We start from the raw sequence: 18051 nt of genomic DNA on the forward strand, positions 1-18051 counted from the left end.
TTTGTTTTGAAAGGGTGCAGTGAGGGGGTGACGGGAGTGGGCCTTGGGCTTGAAGGCTCTGACGCAATGGGTGGAGAGGTTTTATTTGGGGAAGAGTCTTCTATCACTCGTCCTAGGGCATAAAGCATGAGTTCGATAAGCAAGGAGAGAGGTGCAAGTGGAGACACTGACCCCCTTGTCGGCATGACGAGGGTTGCGATGCTGATGGAAGTCTTTGCGGTGGTGAAAAGGGGGTCGATGACTGACAAAGTGTTGTGCGATGAAGCTTCCAGGTACGTCGAAACTTCTTTGCTTTTTGTGGAGGATTGGGAGCTCTCTTCTTCTACTTTTTCTTCTGGGTTTGACTGGGCTGTGTTGAAGGAGGGGTCCTTTGTTGGTTTTGCCTCTGTGATTGTTGGAGAGGAACAGCTTCCTTTGAGTATTATTCTGGATGATGGCAACAATGGGGAGATGGTCTTCGAGGGGGAGAAGTCTTTGGTTGGTGAAGGAGTGGGGGGTGAGTTTGAGGATTTGTTACAGGATCTAGAGGGGAAAGGCTGTCGATGGGACGATAGCTGCTTGGCGAGGTTCAACAAGTTTTTGGGTTTTTCGACGGAAGGTTTTGAAAGTGAAATTTTGAAGATGCTCCTAAGGACCAAGAGAAGAAGAGAGCAAAATAATAAGAAGGGAATCTCAGGGTCCATTAAGTTTGATCGTGAATTGAAAAAATTGGAGTGGTCCATTAATTATAATGGTGCGAGAAAGGAGAAATCTCAGGTTAGAGAAGGTGGGACTATAATCTCGAACCTTAGATGAAGATAAAGATTTTATCTTGGAATGTTAGAAGGGCCAATGATAGAAATAAAAGGAAGGTTGTTAAGACTTTGATCCGGTTGCAAAGAGTGGATTTGGTGTGTCTGCAGGAGACCAAAATTCAAGATATGTCCCAGGGGATTGTTCAGAGTCTTGGAGTGGGAAGTTTCTTAGGTTGGGGTGCTATGAGTGCAAGGGGGGCTGCTGGTGGGGTGGTAGTTTTCTAGGATAATAGAGTTTTGGAGTTAGTAGGCATGGAGGTGGGTCTCTTCTCAATTTCGTGTCATTTTAAAAATTGCGAGGATGGCTTCTTGTGGATCTTTACGAGGGTGTATGGACCTAACATGAAACGATACAGAGAACTGTTTTGGGAAGAGTTAGGTGCCATTCAAGGGTTGAGGTATGATCCTTGGTCTATTGGAGGGGACTTTAACGTGATTAGATTTCCCAGCAAGCGTAGTAGAGAAGGAAGAATGTTTGGAACCATGAGAAGGTTTTCGGAGGTGATTGATGAGTTGGCTTTAAGAGATTTGCCTATTCAGGGTGGGCCGTTTACGTGGAGTGGAGGGCTGAATGGTCATTTTCTGATGTCGGAGGATTGGGAGAATCATTTCAGTGGGGCGATCCAGTGTACTCTCCCAAGACCGGTGTCGGATCACTTCCCAATTTTGTTAGATGGGGTTGGGGTGAGGAGAGGTCCAATTCCGTTTCGGTTTGAGAATATGTGGTTGAAGGAGGGGTTTAAGGAGCTGCTAAAGGGCTGGTGGCAAGGTTTCAACTTCAGCGGGTCTTATAGTTTTATCTTGACAGAAAAATTAAAGGCTTTAAAAATTAAGTTGAAGGTTTGGAACAAGGAAGTGTTTGGAAAAGTGGGGGTGAAAAAGAGGCTGGCTTTGGACAAAGTGTCTTTTTGGGATGTTCAGGAGTGGCTAACAGTGTTAAACGAGCAGGAGTTAGAGGCTAGAAAGGAGGCTAGGGAGGATTTCAAGAAATGGGCGCTTATGGAGGAGATTTCGTGGAGACAAAAATAAAGAGAAACGTGGTTGAAGGAAGGCGATAAAAACATGGGATTTTTTTCATAAGATGACAAATTCTAATAAAAAGAGGAATTGCTTGAAAAAGATTAAAGTCAATGGCATCTGGCTGTTTAAAGATCAAGATATTTAGAGGGGTGTGGTGATGGCCTATTAGAATCTATTATCGGATTCGGGTGGTTGGCGCTCTTGTTTGAACAGTCTTGAATTTGATAGTATTGGGGTTGAGGAGGCAGCCAGGTTGGAGGAGATCTTTTTTGTGGAAGAGGTGTTTTCGGCTCTTTCAGAGTTGAATGGGGATAAGGCCCCTAGTCCGGATGGATTCCCCCTTGCTTTCTGGTAGTTCTGTTGGAATTTTGTCAAAGATGAGATTATGGGTTTTTTCAAAGATTTTTTTGAGAGGGGAAAATTCGTCAAAAGCCTGAACACCACTTTCCTAGTTTTAATCCCAAAAAAAGGTGGGGCTGAAGATTTGAGCGATTTTAAACCCATCAGTTTGGTGGGAGGTCTATACAAGCTGCTTGCAAAGGTCCCAGCTAATAGATTAAAAAAGGTAGTGGGAAAGGTGATGTCTTCAACCCAAAAGGCCTTTGTAGAAGGAAGGCAAATTCTCGATGCTGCGTTAATTGCTAATGAGGCCGTAGACTCCTTGCTGAAAAGGAAGGAGAGTGGGGTGTTGTGTAAATTGGATTTAGAGAAGGCTTACGATCATATTAATTGGGATTTTTTGCTGACAGTGTTGCAAAAATGGGTTTTGGGGAGAAATGGGCTGACTGGATTAGATGGTGTATATCCATTGCCTCGTTTTCTGTTCTGATTAACGGTTCTCCAACGGGTTTTTTCAGGAGCACTAGGGGGTTAAGCAAGGAGACCCCCTTTCCCCTTACCTTTTTGTTTTAGGAATGGAGGCATTATGTGGCCTCATTAACAAAGCAGTAAGGGAGGGTTTTCTAACAAGCTGCAGGATAAGGGGAAGGGGTGGCAATGGGATCCAAGTTTCGCACCTGCTGTTTGCTGATGATACGCTGGTCTTTTGTGAGGATTCCCAAGAGCAAATGACTTTTTTAAGTTGGTTGTTATTGTGGTTTGAAGCCATTTCTGGTTTGTGTATCAATTTGAACAAGAGTGAAATTTTGCCTATGGGTAGAGTAGAGAATGTTGAGATATTGGCTACTGAGCTTGTTTGCAAAGTGGGATCTCTCCCTTCCACTTATTTGGGGTTCCCTTTGGGTGCTCCGCATAAGTTAGTGGTGGTGTGGGACGGAGTGGAAGAGAGGATGCAGAAGAGACTTGCCTTGTGGAAGAGGCAGTTCATTTCTAAGGGAGGAAGAATCACTCTCATTCGAAGTACCATGGTGAGTATGCCAATCTACCTCATGTCCGTAATGCGTATGCCAAGAGTTGTTAAATTAAGACTTAAGAAAATTCAAAAGGATTTTCTTTGGGGTGGGGGAGCGTTGGAGAAGAGGCCCCATCTTGTAAAGTGGGCTGTTGTTTGTTCTCATAAAAAGAAGGGTGGATTGGGGATTAGAAATCTTTCTACTCTCAATAGGGCCCTTTTGTGCAAATGGAGTTAGCGTTTTGCAGTTGAAAAGGATTCCTTTTGGAAGCTTATAATTAGTAGGAAGTTTGGGAAAGAAGGAGGAGGGTAGAGTTCTCGTGAGGTAAGGGAGGGCTATGTGGTGGGGCTTTGGAAGGAAATCAGTAAGGAAGGTTTGTTGTTGCTAAAAAATGTTTCCTTTTCTGTGGGGGATGGCAAAAGGGTGAGGTTTTGGAAGGATTTTTGGTGCGGGAATAATTCCCTTTGTGAGGCCTTTCCCTCTTTGTTTGCCTTAGCGTTATCTAAAGATGCATGGGTAGCGGATTGTTGGGAATCAATGGGGGAAGAGGGGCCGTGGACTCCCTGGTTCTCTAGACCTTTCAATAATTAGGAGGTGGAGGTGGTGGAGAGATTCCTTTCGACCATTCAAGGAAAGAGGCTGAATGCTGATGTGGAGAGAGACAAAGAATGAGATTTTCACTATAAAGTCCCTTTATAATTCTCTTGATCATAGCTGTGCAGTCCCGTTTCCGTGGAGCATTATTTGGAGCCCTTATGTTCCTACAAAGGTGGGTTTTTTTTGCTTGGGAAGCTTCATGGGGGAAGGTTCTTACTCAAGATCAACTCAAGAGGAGGGGCTGGAACTTAGCTAACACGTGCTCCTTGTGTTGTGCTGAAGAGGAAACGATAGATCACATCCTTGTTCATTGTTCCAAGGCAAGGGTTTTGTGGGATCTTGTGTTTTCTTTGTTTGGTGTTAATTGGGTCCTTCCGTTTACGGATAGAGACACTCTTTTAGGTTGGTTTGCTTCCTTTAAGGACAAAAAGCATAGAAAAGTTTGGTGGGCAACTCCTCTTTGTTTATTTTGGACGGTTTGGAAGGAAAGAAATAAGATAGTTTTTGATAATGAGGTTTTGTCGATACAAAGATTGAAAAATTCCTTTGTTTATAATCTCTTCTCCTGGGCTAAGTCTTGTATAGCTGTAGGTTCCTTATCTTTAATTAACTTTGTGGACTGGCTGGGTTCTTGTTGAGGGTTGGTGAGTGCTTGTCTCTTTTGTTTCTTGTTTTTAGGTGACTCTTGTATACTCCTTGTATGCTTCGGGTTGCCTTTCAAGCACCCTTTATCTAATATATTTTATGTGGGTTTATCTATAAAAAAAAAAAAAATGTTTGTCTTTTGATACTAGTTAGTTTCATTAATTGGTTGGGCTTTCGTTGAGGGTAGGGTTGTGGTAGTACCTCCTTTATTGCAACTTCTTTTTTGTTTGAGTTGTTTGGGGGTAGGTGTATCGTTCTTGTATATCTTGGGTCGCTTTTTTGGTGTCTCTTTCTAATATGTGCTCTTCTTCACTTAAAGAAAAAACAAAAAAAAAATCCGGTTTGGTGTGAGACAAGTAGACTAAATGCTGTTTGAGAAGTGTTTAAAAAAACGGTTTTGAAAAATAGTTTTTGAGAACAGTTTTTGAAAACTGTTTTTTTCTTTGATGTTTTGTAAAAAAAAAGTTTGTTTAGGAACTTGAAATATTTTAAACTTGTTTTCCATGTTTTTAAATTTGTTTTAAAAATAATTTTTATATGTAATATTTTATTTTTAATCATTCTCCATATTTGTATGATTGTCTCTTAAAATAACCCTTAGAAAACAAGTGAAAATAACTAAAATATGTTATCTGAAAATACCATATTTTCTATTTTTAAGAACAGAAATTTGTTTTTTTTTTCACATAAAAAAAATTGTTTTTTGTTTTCTGATTACCCAACGATTTTTACTGTTTTTTGTTCGAGCGAATAGAAAATTGTTTTTGAAAACAGTTACCAAACAAAGCCTTAGTTTTCCTACAATTGTTGATGTCATCCTTTATCAACCGGAAATCCTTCAAGCTTAGCTCCTAATTTATGGTTAGGATCAATTGGAGTGTCTATTAGTTTACAACCAGTCATCCCAGTCTCTTGTGAAGATCCCAAACATACTTTTGTTTGGAAACAAATATCCTTTGTGGTTTTGTTTTTGTGAGAAGGATCTTTATCCTTCTTTTGTACTTTTATTATTATTTTTTGATAGGTTCTTTTGTACTTTTATTATTATCAATATATATATTTCGCTTTTGATTAGGAAAAAAAAAACAGATATACCTTGTCTTGATCTAGCCACTTCCATGCCAGAAAGTATCTTAAGAAAGGCTTCAAATTTTTTATTTCCTCTAAATCATCCGCTTTTACAATTATGTCATCTACATTGACAATAAGCACAGTAAGTTTCATTAGTGAGGATCGTTTAAAAAACAATGTGTGATCTCCTTGGCTTTGAGTAAAACCATATCTCTTCAAGGACTTAAAAAATCTCAAACCAAGCTCTATGAGATTGTTTGAGAGCATATAGGGGCTTTTTAGTTTACAAACTCTCTTTTTATCGAACAAGTTTTCAAAACTAAGTGGAGCATCCATATAGACTTCTTCACATCAAACTGATGTAGATCTAGGTTGATCACCATGGACGATAACATTTTAATTGAGTTCATTTTGGCAACTAGGGCAAATGTTTCTTGGTAATCAATACCAAAGGTTTGAGTGTATCATTTTGCCACTAACCTGTCCTTATACCTTCCTATGGAGTCATTTGCTTTAGAGAAAACCCATTTACACCTTACTGTTCTATTCCATAAGGCAACTCTACCACTTCCCCAAATCTTATTCTTATGCAAGACTCTAAATCCCTCAAATACAACTTCCTTCTAGTTGGGAATTGCATGAGCTTCTTGTATGTTGTTGGGAATGGGCTCTAGGGATAGGTTTGTCGTAAAGGCTTTGTAGGTGGGGTAGAGACGGTGATATGACACATGGTTGGACAACAGGTGTTTGGTACAAGTACTAACACATTTGCTAATAGCAATAGGAATATCTAAATCAATTTTAGATGAAAGATTTGAAGGAAAGATTTTAATACCTATCTCCGGAGTTGGAGGTTGGCCAATTAAAGGAGAGATAGGGATTGTAGTATTTGGTACAAGTTCTAACACCTTCCCTAATAACAATAGGAATATCTAAATCAATTTCAAATGAAAGATTTGAAGGAGTGTTTTTAATAGCTGTATTCGGAGATGGAGGTTGGTCGATTAAAGGAGAGATAGGGATTGCAATATTGTCCCATTTCCTTCTTGAGCAAACCAAAGGAGTTTTTTCATCCTCCTTTGTGATTGCTTTCTCATTTTCATTTCCCTGTACAGTTGGGTCCACACCATGTTTAGTTCCTAGCTCAAGTACTTCTTGGTTAATAATCAAAGATTGGCCAAGTTGATAAGGTTCTGTTTGGATAAAATCATCCAACATTGGATAGACATGTGCCTATCATTACTGATTAAGGAAGGACAAATCTTCCATTCAGTATTTCTTCCCTTGAATGTCTGTCTCTGCATAATAGGATAGATTTTCAAAGAACTTGACATCCATAAAAACAAAAATTTTATTGGTCGGAGAGTGAAAACAGTTAAAGCCTTTTTGAGTAGGTGAATAACTCAAGAGAATGCATTCAAGGGCTCTAGGATCTAGTTTCTCCACTGAGTACATGTACAAATGTCACACACCTAAAGATTCTGAGGGGTAGAGACTCAATCAGATAAACAGGTGGGAAAAAGGTTTTCAATAAGTTAATTGGAACCTTTTTTTTTTTTTGATAGGAAACGACAAAGGTTAATGGGAACCTTTGAAGCAAGAATTTTTGAGGGATGGTGATTTTGGACATTAGTAAATTCTGAGTGGATGGAGATTTTGTTTTGATCTAATGAGTTTCTGAAGAGGGAGCATGAAGATGTGACACATGGATATGAAAGATCTTAGATCTATTGAAAAAAATGGTTTATTGCTTTTCTTGGGATGCTAGGGTCCACCCACAAGGTAGCGGATCAGTTGGTTAAGAGAGGAGTCGTTGCTAGAGATGTTTGCTGGGGAATTAGCCCTGTTTTATCTGGTTGATTTGTGCCCTGCTGGTATTTAGGATGCTTTAGTTTCTCATATTGGGGTGGGTGGTGCTGCAACCTTCAGCACAAATCTTTGCCTCATTTTTTGGCCTGGAGGATTGCTCCTCCTTTTTGCCCACAACTTTATCTTCCTAACATGGTGATTGTGACATTAAATAGGATTTTTTAACATTTTTTATTTTCATCAACTTTTATTGCCAATTGTTTATATTCCTTCTGTGATTTTCTCAACTGTGTAGGTAAACAAACTTGTTGAACTGTACAAAGAGAGTTCAGAGGAATGGTCCAGAAAGGCAGGAGAGCTTGAGGGTGTGATCAAAGCTTTGGAAGTGAGATTTTATCTGTTAATTGGGTGTATTTGGATTTGAGTTGCTAAATATTCTAATGAGTGTTCTTTCATTCCATTTTATTTTTCTTAATTTTCTGTTTTGAATCAGACACATTTGATTCAAGTTGAAAATGACTATAAAGAGAGACTTGAAAAGGAAGTATTTGCCAGAAAGGAACTCGAAAAGGTATGCTTAGTATTCTATTTTTTATTCTTAGGTAAATATATAAAAACAGTAATAGTTGAATTCGTTTGGCAATAATTGATTTTATGATTTTTTAATTCTTATGATATTTAAACATGTTCTGAAGTTTTAATTTTTTTAACTCCAGAATTGAATTTGTGATCTAAGAAAATAGTAATTTATTAAGTTGAAAAAGTTAAATATTTGTTCATTTTGAATATCTTGTTCAAAACCTAGAAATGCTTCTGCTAACATTGGTTTGTGAGCATTAATGAATATTTTCTTTTATTTCAACAACTTGTTTTATGAGTCTGAATTTGGAAAAAGATAATCATTAGTTAATTAACAAACTCTAAATAAAAAATTCAGCCTTAAATTCTGAAATATTTTCAAAATAGCTTACAATCTTTTGTTGCTGTTATATTTCGATAGGTTATTTTTTTCCTGTTGTATGTTATTTTTTATTGTTAATGCTGCTTTGAATTTCATGATACTGATTTGTGAAGAGCAAATGATTGGCTCAGTTCAATTTATGTGTGACTTGCTTTGATATGTCTTTCTTTCTCTTGGATATCAACTCACTTATCTTTTGCAGGCAATATTTAATTTTGGGGAATGTTCTTTTCCTTGGTTCAAGTGATGACTTTACCCTTCGTAATCACATTATCATTTTTGGTGGTTGTAGGAGGCAGCAGATTTGAAAGGGAAACTCGAAAAGTGTGAGGCTGAGATGGAAACTAGTAGAAAAGCAAATGAGCTAAATCTTCTTCCACTCAGCAGTTTAATTACTGGAACCACGTAAGCCTTAGTTAAATATGTAAAAAAAAAAGCAGGTTTAGTGTCCATTTGGGTACACTTCTTGTTTTCTGTTTTTAAAATAAGAAAATAGTAGTAATTTTTATATAAGATACAAGAACTCTTAGAGGTTTACATGAAAAGGTAATGCTTTTAAAAATTGAGGTATCAAAAATTTTTTTACTACCTCAAAATTTAACATTTCTAAAAGTGATTTTTAAAGACAAGGTATCTAAAAAACTATACTTTTTATACAAGATGTTCTACTTTTATATAGAAGTTTCTAATTTTAAAAACACTAAACAGGAAGTGCATCCAAACGGACACTTAATTATCTATTTTCATTTATTTTTGCAAGATAGCCAGTTTTAGGTCTCAATGCTGTTCAGTCCATGGATGTGGCATACAACATGCTCAACCTTGTTGCATATGCTCTATAACTTGAATATCAATTCTTAGCGCTAATATTTCTGATGATTTCTTCTCTGCTTTGCTCATTTGCTTATATTCAATTGCTTGGAATAAAAAGCTTGATGCATTGTGTTTCTTTAAAAGTTTACCTACTTTTGGTTTTGTTTGTAGCAGTCAGTGGTAGTTTCTGAAAATTTATTTGTTCTAATTTTATTGTTGATTAACTTTCTATTGTTTGGGGTTTAATTTGGATTATAACTTTATTTGTTAGGCTATCAACTGTTTCATAAGATCTGTTAGATTATGCTAGTAGTTTGGAAGTTGTGTTGGGATGTACTGGGTCACAAATTAATATACGATAATACAGGGCATCAGAAGATACCCCCAAGGATTTTTAGGGGCTAGGATTGGATGCAGATGTCATGGAAAACAGGATCATGATTTGTTGGCTTTTGTTGTTTCTGTATAACGTAATCTTGAGAATTAACTTAAGCTTTGATTGGCATCAAAGACCTTCAGGGCGTGCTTAATTGTAGTTCTGCATCAGTTCTTATAATGAGCCAGGGACCCAAGATGAAGAAAATATGTAACAGACCTTGTTCAATTTGTATGAATCGAAAACATCTTAAATACAGTGACAACACATCTAGAGAAGTACCTGTGCTTCATATTTTTACTGAGCTTTAACCCTGAAGCTTCATATTTCAGTTGGCTGTACCTTAATCCTGAATCCTTTATTTTAGTTTCATAATATTTTGTGTTTTGACATCTACAAACCTCTGTGTGTAATCAAGTGCTAGCCCATTCTAATATGATGTTATTCTGTGATTTAAACATAAAATTGGAAATTTCTTTTTGTATTATAAAACTATGTTCCACTAATGCATGAAAATTTTGAGATGCTTCTGATGTTAGTTAATTATATGTTACAGATGGTTGGATTCTTTTCAAACCAATGACATGGTTGAAGATAACTGCATGATTGTCCCCAAGATTCCAGCGGGTGTTTCAGGGACTGCATTAGCAGCTTCGCTTCTGCGCGATGGCTGGAGTGTGAGTCATTTATATTTTACTTATATTTCTGGTTTCATCATTTAATCATTACGATTTTTTTTAAAATTTTTTTCTCCTCTCTCTCTCTTCTCTCTCTTTCTTTGGTGGTTAAAGCTGGCTAAGATGTATAGCAAATATCAAGAGGCTGTTGATGCCTTGCGACATGAGCAATTAGGAAGGAAGCACTCTGAAGCAATGTTGGAACAGGTAGCATCGCCATTTTGCTTTTATTTCTCTTTGCACAATATGTTTGAAGTTTCTATGCTCCCAATAAGGGCCAACATATCTGATAATTTCATAAGACTAGATGGTGCTTTAGGGTTGGTGCTGATGAGGATGAATCTCCTATATATACATCAGGAAATGGAATTAGTATTAGTTGCAATTAAAGTACGATAATAATTACTTGGAATTAAGTTAGGATTAGTATTTGTTGGAGTTAAATCAGGAGTAGCTAATGAGTTATAGGATTGTAGGAGAATTAAAATTAGAGTCATAATAGGTTATCAGAATCCTAGTAGACTTTAGATTTCTTAGAGAAGCCTATAAATAAGGCTCATTGATGTAAATTAAAGTAATGGATTGATAATTAATAATATCATATTTTCTTGCGTGCTTTTCAATTTTCAACGGTGAGACTCCATTGATTTTCTTCTAGGTGAGACTTTTGGTAGGCCTTAGTGAGACTCTAACGTTTCTATCTCTTCTTCTTCGTATCTTTCTCTATATATTTTTTATTTTATTTTTCTCTACTATAAACTTTAACCCTTGTTCCTTTCCTAAAACCACCCTCTCCCCCCCAAAAAAAAACCCTAGCCCACCTATCTGATTGTAGGCAACCAAGTGCACTCTAAATATGCTTGATTAATACAACTAGGCAGTCAATGTCTACCAATATTTAGATGAATATGATATTTGCCTATCAAAAATAGAAAAAAAAAAATTCAATGTAACATGTGCCATTTTTTTGGTTCCTAGTGAATTGAATGAGGTGACATTTTAGTTATCTTTTAAGAATTAAAGAATACATCTTCTAGTGCTTATTCTCTTGTGTCTTGACAACAGCATAACTCATCTTTCTTGTATTAAGTTCCACGGGAGAGATGGGATATATATATCCCATGGATCATAAGTAGCTCTTATCATTTGATAAAGAATAAATTTCTTATATCCATCTTCTTCTTGTTTTTTTTTTTGGATTTTTTTGCATGTTAATCACTTTGTATCAGAATAAGTTATACTTATAATACAGCTCAAAATAATAATATTCATCATTTAGTATAATAATTAAATTAAAAAAAATGCTTTTATATATTTAGTATATAATATAATTTAACATATATTTTTGAACAAATAATTGTTGATATTATTGGTAAAAAAAATTGTGGATTAAAAAATAAATTGTGAAGAGATCTCCAAATCATTTGAAAATATGAGAAAGATTTCTTATTTTTTTCAAATATTAAAATTTTGGATGCAATATATTTTTTATTTTAAAATACGAGATATTGACATAAGATATGTTTTCCATTGCAATTTTTATTCCTTAAAAAAATCGAACATTAGCATACTGTAACTTTTTTTGTTTGTTTATATTAAGTTCTATTTGCCTTCTCTTTCTTCGCATTCTTGCTATATGAAATCAGACGTTATATTCATAATTTCTTCTTATGTTTGGAAAAGTATACATTAGAGAAATTTCAGAGTACACGTGATGGTAAACTTTGACCATCCCTTTTGTTGTGAATGCCATGTGACACACGTTTGTTGCTTTGTTATTTAAGTCCACCGCAATTACTGTTATGCTTCCTATTGCTTGGGTTTGTGAATCTTTGAGTTTTTTTTTTTGTGATTATAGGCTTATATTTTAAAATTTTTCTACATCTTATTTACTTATCAAAAAATATTTTTAAATTTTGCTCTTGCAGGTCCTGCATGAAATAGAGGAGAAAGCTGTAGTCATTTTGGATGAGAGAGGTATACACTGATATTAAATTGATTATTTATAAATGCCTACCAAGAACTTTAGGTGGAAGGATTTTGTTCTGTCAGGAATTTGGTTGGTTTCTCTTAAATGAATTTCTAGAGGTCCAGAAGTTATATTGCTCTTTTTGGATTGCTTTTGCTTCAAGTTTCTGATGGTAATATCTGGATTAATTTATCCATCTAATGAAAAATATGGATGCTTAGTGTGAAAAGCTCCATAATTTAAAACAGGAGACATGTATTTATAAAGATTAAGACCCTCATGAGATCCAAAGGTGAAAACTCCCAGTGATATTCAGAATAGGGGAAACACACAATTTTACTGGATAAGAAGCTAACACCAACTGGTATATGTGTGTATGTGTGTGTGTGTGTGTGTGTGTGTGTATGCTTTCTCCTATTGGTTGGAGGATAGTGGCCCTGGAAAGCTGCAAATTTTACCTCACTTCCATTGGACTCAACTCTCTTCCTTTGTTTTTAGTTTTGGTGACACATGGTTAATTTCTTTGGTTTAACATTGGGAAAAGGAGGTAGCTTCCTCTACTGTTGGTCTTTGATGCCAAATGGTTTCATGCATCAATGATGGACGATATTAAAATGGGAGATGTGAAAGCCTACCATCTAACAATCATTATGTTATAGATGCTTTGCAGCAATATCTCCTCTTTGCAGGGACAAAACAACCTAGGATGGACACTTTCAATTTAATGTTTTTCTTTGGTTGTGCAAAGGTGCATTTGATAATCAGTAGAAGCTTATATTATAAAAGAGACTTAAGAAATGCTGAGAAATGTTCTCCAAATAATTGTTATATTGTGATTCAAGTTTGCTAGTTATAAAAGTTTTATTGTCTCTATAAGCTTCATAAATGAAAGATCACTGATATCTACAATCATCTATTATTATTACTCTATATCTATAACCATTACCCAGTAATAGTGATGCTAGATGGGTTTGGTCAATTCAAATTTTTTTTCTTATCCATGATCATACTTTGATTTACTGAATGCAACATTGTTGCTTATGCAGCGGAACATGAGAGAATGGTTGAAGGATACTCTGCAATCAACCAAAAACTGCAGCAATCTCTTTCTGAGCAGTCGAATTTGGACAAAACAATCCAGGAACTTAAGGTTTATAGGTTCTCATCACTGTTTTGTGTACTTAACTTTGGTTTTATAGAGTTTGTGTTCATGCATTTGTTTCTCAGGCTGACTTGAGGAGGCAAGGACGTGACTATGCTGTGGCTCAGAAAGAGATTGTTGACCTGGAGAAACAGGTAAAAATAGACAGAATGTCTGATAGCTGATTATTGAATATCTTCACGGTTTGATTTATTTGCCTAATATGAATCTTTGAATATGATTTTGTGCTTGAGCATTTCTTTTTGCCTATGTTTCTTGGGCATTGACATGCACATGGACGTGAGACATAGCAAGCTTTTAAAAAAATTGACACTAACATGATGAGTGCATACTGATAAATAAATAACGCAGACACGGTGGAGATACCAATGAATTAGAACATTGATTTTTTCAATATAATATGCAATTATATAGTTTAAATTTTAGATTAAGACCACTCCTCCTTCCTTCCTCTCCACTTTAGGCTATCCATCCCTCTCCCAACTGATTCTGAGAATGAGTGCACTTCAAGAATTGGCCCACTAAGAGTACCCTTTTTAGGATTCTCTAGAAGTTGTTGTTTGATCTTTTTGACATAAAGTCGTGAGGGGAAGTAAGAGGAGGAGATGCCTGCTAAAAGAGGAGGCAGATGCTGGTTTGCAGTGGACTCAAAATCCTTTGAAATTTCTGTAGAGGTGTATGGGGAGAGATGTAAGTGAATGATTGTGGAAAGGAGCAGAGGCTTTACTTCATGGGTCAGGTTTGGAAGTCTCAGTTTGTGCTGTTTGTTGGAAGGGGTGGAGGCTTGCTGTAGGGGTGATATTGTGCAGGGTCTTGTTAAAAGGTGGGAGGATGGAGGAAGGAGGTTTAAGCTGGAAAGTCGAGCAAATGAGGCAGGTAAGTTCTATTGTGTTCTGTGGTTGACTTGGAATCAAAGAGATATTGTTTAGTGTTTCCAGAAGGAAAAGGTATTTTGGGAGGATGGGTTCTATTGGTTGAAAATCTTCGTTTCCTTGGTGTTTTGTCTCGGGATGAGCCTAGGGGAACTGCTGCTTCCTATGGGACAGGGAGTACAGTTGAGGAATCTGAGGGGAAAGCCCAAAAATCCTATGTTGATGTGGTGAAAACAAGAGTGAAAAACTTAGGGGAAGCAGTATGGTTACAGTTGGGGGAGAAAGATATCCCAAGCGAGAGGAAGTTAATGGACCGATGTCTGGTTGGAAGATGGGGACAGATTCCACTGTCGGATCCAGATATGTCTGCTCTTGAAAGTTGGGGGAGATCCCTGTGGAATATTAAAGGAGGGTTGAAGTTTGCGAGGCTAGGGGGCCCTCTCTTGTTGATCGAGTTTGAGAATAAAGAAGAGGCAGATAAGGTGCTTTTAAGAGGAAACCGATGGTTCAAGGAATCGATCCTGGACTTGGATAGGTGGGACCAAAAAGTGGGGTGTTCTCAAAATGACGAGAGAGCCAAGAGTGTTTGGGTGAGAGTTGTGGGCTTGCCATTGCATTTTTGGAGTCAGGAAGCTTTTAGAAAAATCGGGGATTGTTGCGGGGGGTTCGTCACAGTGGATGAAAATACTGCTAACTCTAAGGAACTAAGATGGGCCAGATTATTAATGAGATTTGAAGGCTTAGAGTGGCTGAGCTCCTTGTAAGTAGCAGTTGGGTCCCTTTGTTATGCTTTCCAATTATGGTGGGAGGTGAAACCAGGGCTTTTGGAAGTGATTCCGATGATCAGAAATGAGAAGGGTAAGGAGCGGGAGGTTAGGGATGACAGAGAAGGAGATTCACGTGTTGGATTCAAAATGGTGAGGGAACAGATGCATGGGGAACTTGCAAAAGTGATTGAGCCGTGCAAAGTAGGTGAAGGAGGCTGCAGAAAGAAAGCTCAGCCCTCTAGTACTGTGTCGGAAACAACAACAGAGGCTGACGGGACAACAGGAGGCCAGTTTTCAGCTTAGGGGAAAAGCTCTTGCTTCGGGCCTGGAGGAAATCTACCGTTGGGCTGGCAAAGAGAATCAGGCTTGGAAAGAGAGCCCGCTGTGGAGGGCCAAGTGTTTAATGATTTTAAAAAATCAGAGGAGATGGACCGGCCCAATTCAAAGCCTTCTAAAGGCCTGGTGGGGGTGGGACGACCCATTCTGAAGAACTTAAAAGGGGTTAGGGCTTCCGATGGGCGTCTCAGTGTCGGCGGAGAGTAGGAGGGGGATTTTTTTGTTTCCCATCTGGGGTCGCTCCGTCCGACCATTAATCTCTCATAAATCACTGATGAGTCGTTGTTGGAGGCGGCTTCCAGGTATTCTGATCAAATCTCTCATTCTTTGTTTTCTTTGGGGAAGCGGGAAATCTCTCTTTTTTCTACGGGGAAGGTGTTGTCATGGCTAGGGTTTCCGATCGGGGAAAAGTTTCAGAAGCTGAAGGGGGAGCTGCTATGGGCCCATTAAGGATGATATTGGCGGATGGAAGGGAGGCCGAGGTCTCGGATTTGGCGGGTAGGGAGTTTGGGACTTCCGAGGAGGCTTCAGAGGGGGTTTCGGAAAGGGTCTCCCAAGAGGATGAGGAGGAGAGGGTCGAAGAGGGAGAACTGTGTTAGCATTCTAGTAGCTTGGCTAAATTTTGCCGCTATCTAGGAATGCCGATGGAGGGCTTTGAAGGGGAAGCTTCAAAAAGGAAAGTTGGATGGTAGAAAAAGGAGCAAATTAGAGTCGTCAAAATTCGAAAGAGAATTGAGAAAGTTGGAATGGGCAGTGAACTATATTGGAGGAGGAGGAGAAGAGGGGGGGGGGGGGGGGGGGGGGGGGGAGAGTACGAGCAGGACTAAATGAAGCTCCGTATGCTTACTTGGAATGTAAGAGGGGCCAGTAATTGCGACAAGAGAAAAGTGATCAAAGCTTTGATAAAGAAAAATAGGGTGGATCTGGTTAGCCTACAGGAAACCAAGATTCAGGAAATGTCAACGGGCATTGTTCGTAGTTTAGGAGTGGGTAGAGTCCTTGAATGGGGAGTTGTAGATTCAAGGGGTGTAGCTGGAGGAATAGTGGTGTTTTGGGATAATAGGGTGTTGGAGTTGGTTGACCTACAGAAAGGATTGTTCTCTATTTCCTGCACTTTTAAGAGCTGCGAGGATGGTTTTATATGGACGTTTATAGGGGTTTATGGGCCAACTTTGAGGATGAAGAGGGAGAGTTTTTGGGAGGAGTTGGGGGCCATTAAGGGGCTTTGGAATGGGCCGTGGTGTGTTGTAGGGGATTTTAATGCCATTCTAAGTCCAGAAGAGCGCAATAGAGGAGGGAACTTGAATTCAATCATGAGAAGGTTTTTAGAAGTTATAGAAGATCTAGAGTTAAAGGATTTGCCTATGGTTGGGGGCCCTTTTACTTGGACTGGAGGGGCGAATAACCAGTTTTTTTCAAGGCTGGATCGTTTTTTGGTTAATGAGAGGTGAGACAGTCACTTTAGAGATGCGAGGTAGTTTGTTCTACCAAGACCCGTGTCCGATCACTTTCTGCTTCTTATGGACGGAGGGGGCTTAAGAAGAGGCCCTACCCCGTTTAGATTTGAGAATATGTGGTTGAAAGTTGAAGGTGTAGAGGACCTATTGAAGTATTGGTGGGAGGAAGGCAGCTTCAGTGGATCCCCAAGTTTTATCTTGGCCGAAAAACTAAAATTTCTGAAGGCTAAGCTGAAGGTGTGGAACAGAAACACCTTTGGAAGGGTTGAATATAGAAAGAATATGGCTTTGGAGCAGATGGAGTATTGGGATGCAAAGGAGAAAATCAACAGGCTGTCATTGGAAGAGCTGGAAGCTAGAAATGAAGCGAGGGAAGAATATAAAAAATGGGTCTTACTTGGAGAAATCACGTGGAGGCAAAAATCTAGGGAAGTGTGGCTGAAAGAGGGGGATAGAAATACCGGTTTCTTCCACAAGATGGCCAATGCTCACAGGAGGAGGAATAACGTGGACAAAATTAAGATTAACGGAGCCTGGCTTACAAAGAAGAATGATATTAGGGAAGGGATTGCTAATGCTTTTAAGATGTTGTTGTCTAACCTGGGGGAATGGTGCCCTTCTGTTTCCGGGCTGTAGTCTGAGACGTTGGAGTCTCTGGACGCTAGTGCATTGGAGACTCCTTTTACGGAAGAGGAGGTCTTCGACGCTCTATTGGGCTGTAATGGGGATAAAGCCCCGGGGCCAGATGGATTCTTTATGGCCTTTTGGCAATTTGCTTGGGATTTCGTGAAGGCTAATGTGATGTGTTTTTTCAAGGAATTCTACGAAAATGGTAAATTTGTTAAAAGCCTAAACACAACCTTTATGGTCTTAATTCCAAAAAAAGCAAGGGCTGAAGTTTTAGGGGATTTTAGGCCTATAAGCTTGGTGGGAAGCTTGTACAAGTGGCTGACCAAGGTCTTAGCCAATAGGCTAAAAAAGGTGGTTGGAAAGGTGGTCTCCAAGGCTCAAGGGGCGTTTGTGGAAGGTAGACAAATCCTAGATGCAGTGTTGATAGCTAATGAAGCCATTGATTCGGTCCTTAAGAACAATGAGAGTGGCATTTTGTGCAAACTGGATATAGAGAAGGCGTATGATAAAGTGGACTGGAATTTTATTCTCACAGTTATGCAAAAAATGGGTTTTGGGGAGAAATGAATCAGGTGGATTAAGTGGTGCATATCCACTGCAAGTTTCTCCGTGTTGGTCAATGGAACCCCTACGGGCTTCTTCCAAAGCTCCAGGGGTTTGAGATAGGGCGATCCCCTTTCCCCCTACCTCTTTGTCATAGCTATGGAGATCTTTAGTGCTTTCCTCAAAAGGGCCGTAGAGGG

The 18051-nt window shown here is 38.5% G+C and overlaps 1 protein-coding gene across 2 annotated transcripts in view; it reads left to right on the forward strand.

The window, feature by feature from the left end:
• LOC117908622 (nuclear-pore anchor) overlaps positions 1-18051 on the forward strand; it is a 72934-nt gene that overhangs the window by 15232 nt on the left and 39651 nt on the right. For both annotated transcript variants that reach the window (XM_034822281.1, XM_034822282.1), the window contains exons 7-14: positions 7584-7673; positions 7782-7859; positions 8542-8654; positions 9995-10115; positions 10230-10322; positions 12044-12092; positions 13131-13234; positions 13312-13380. In XM_034822281.1, the coding sequence (XP_034678172.1) occupies positions 7584-7673; positions 7782-7859; positions 8542-8654; positions 9995-10115; positions 10230-10322; positions 12044-12092; positions 13131-13234; positions 13312-13380 (717 nt within the window). The remainder of the gene's footprint in view (positions 1-7583; positions 7674-7781; positions 7860-8541; positions 8655-9994; positions 10116-10229; positions 10323-12043; positions 12093-13130; positions 13235-13311; positions 13381-18051) is intronic.

This window comes from Vitis riparia, chromosome 19, assembly GCF_004353265.1.
Source record: "Vitis riparia cultivar Riparia Gloire de Montpellier isolate 1030 chromosome 19, EGFV_Vit.rip_1.0, whole genome shotgun sequence".
Taxonomy (NCBI): domain Eukaryota; kingdom Viridiplantae; phylum Streptophyta; class Magnoliopsida; order Vitales; family Vitaceae; genus Vitis; species Vitis riparia.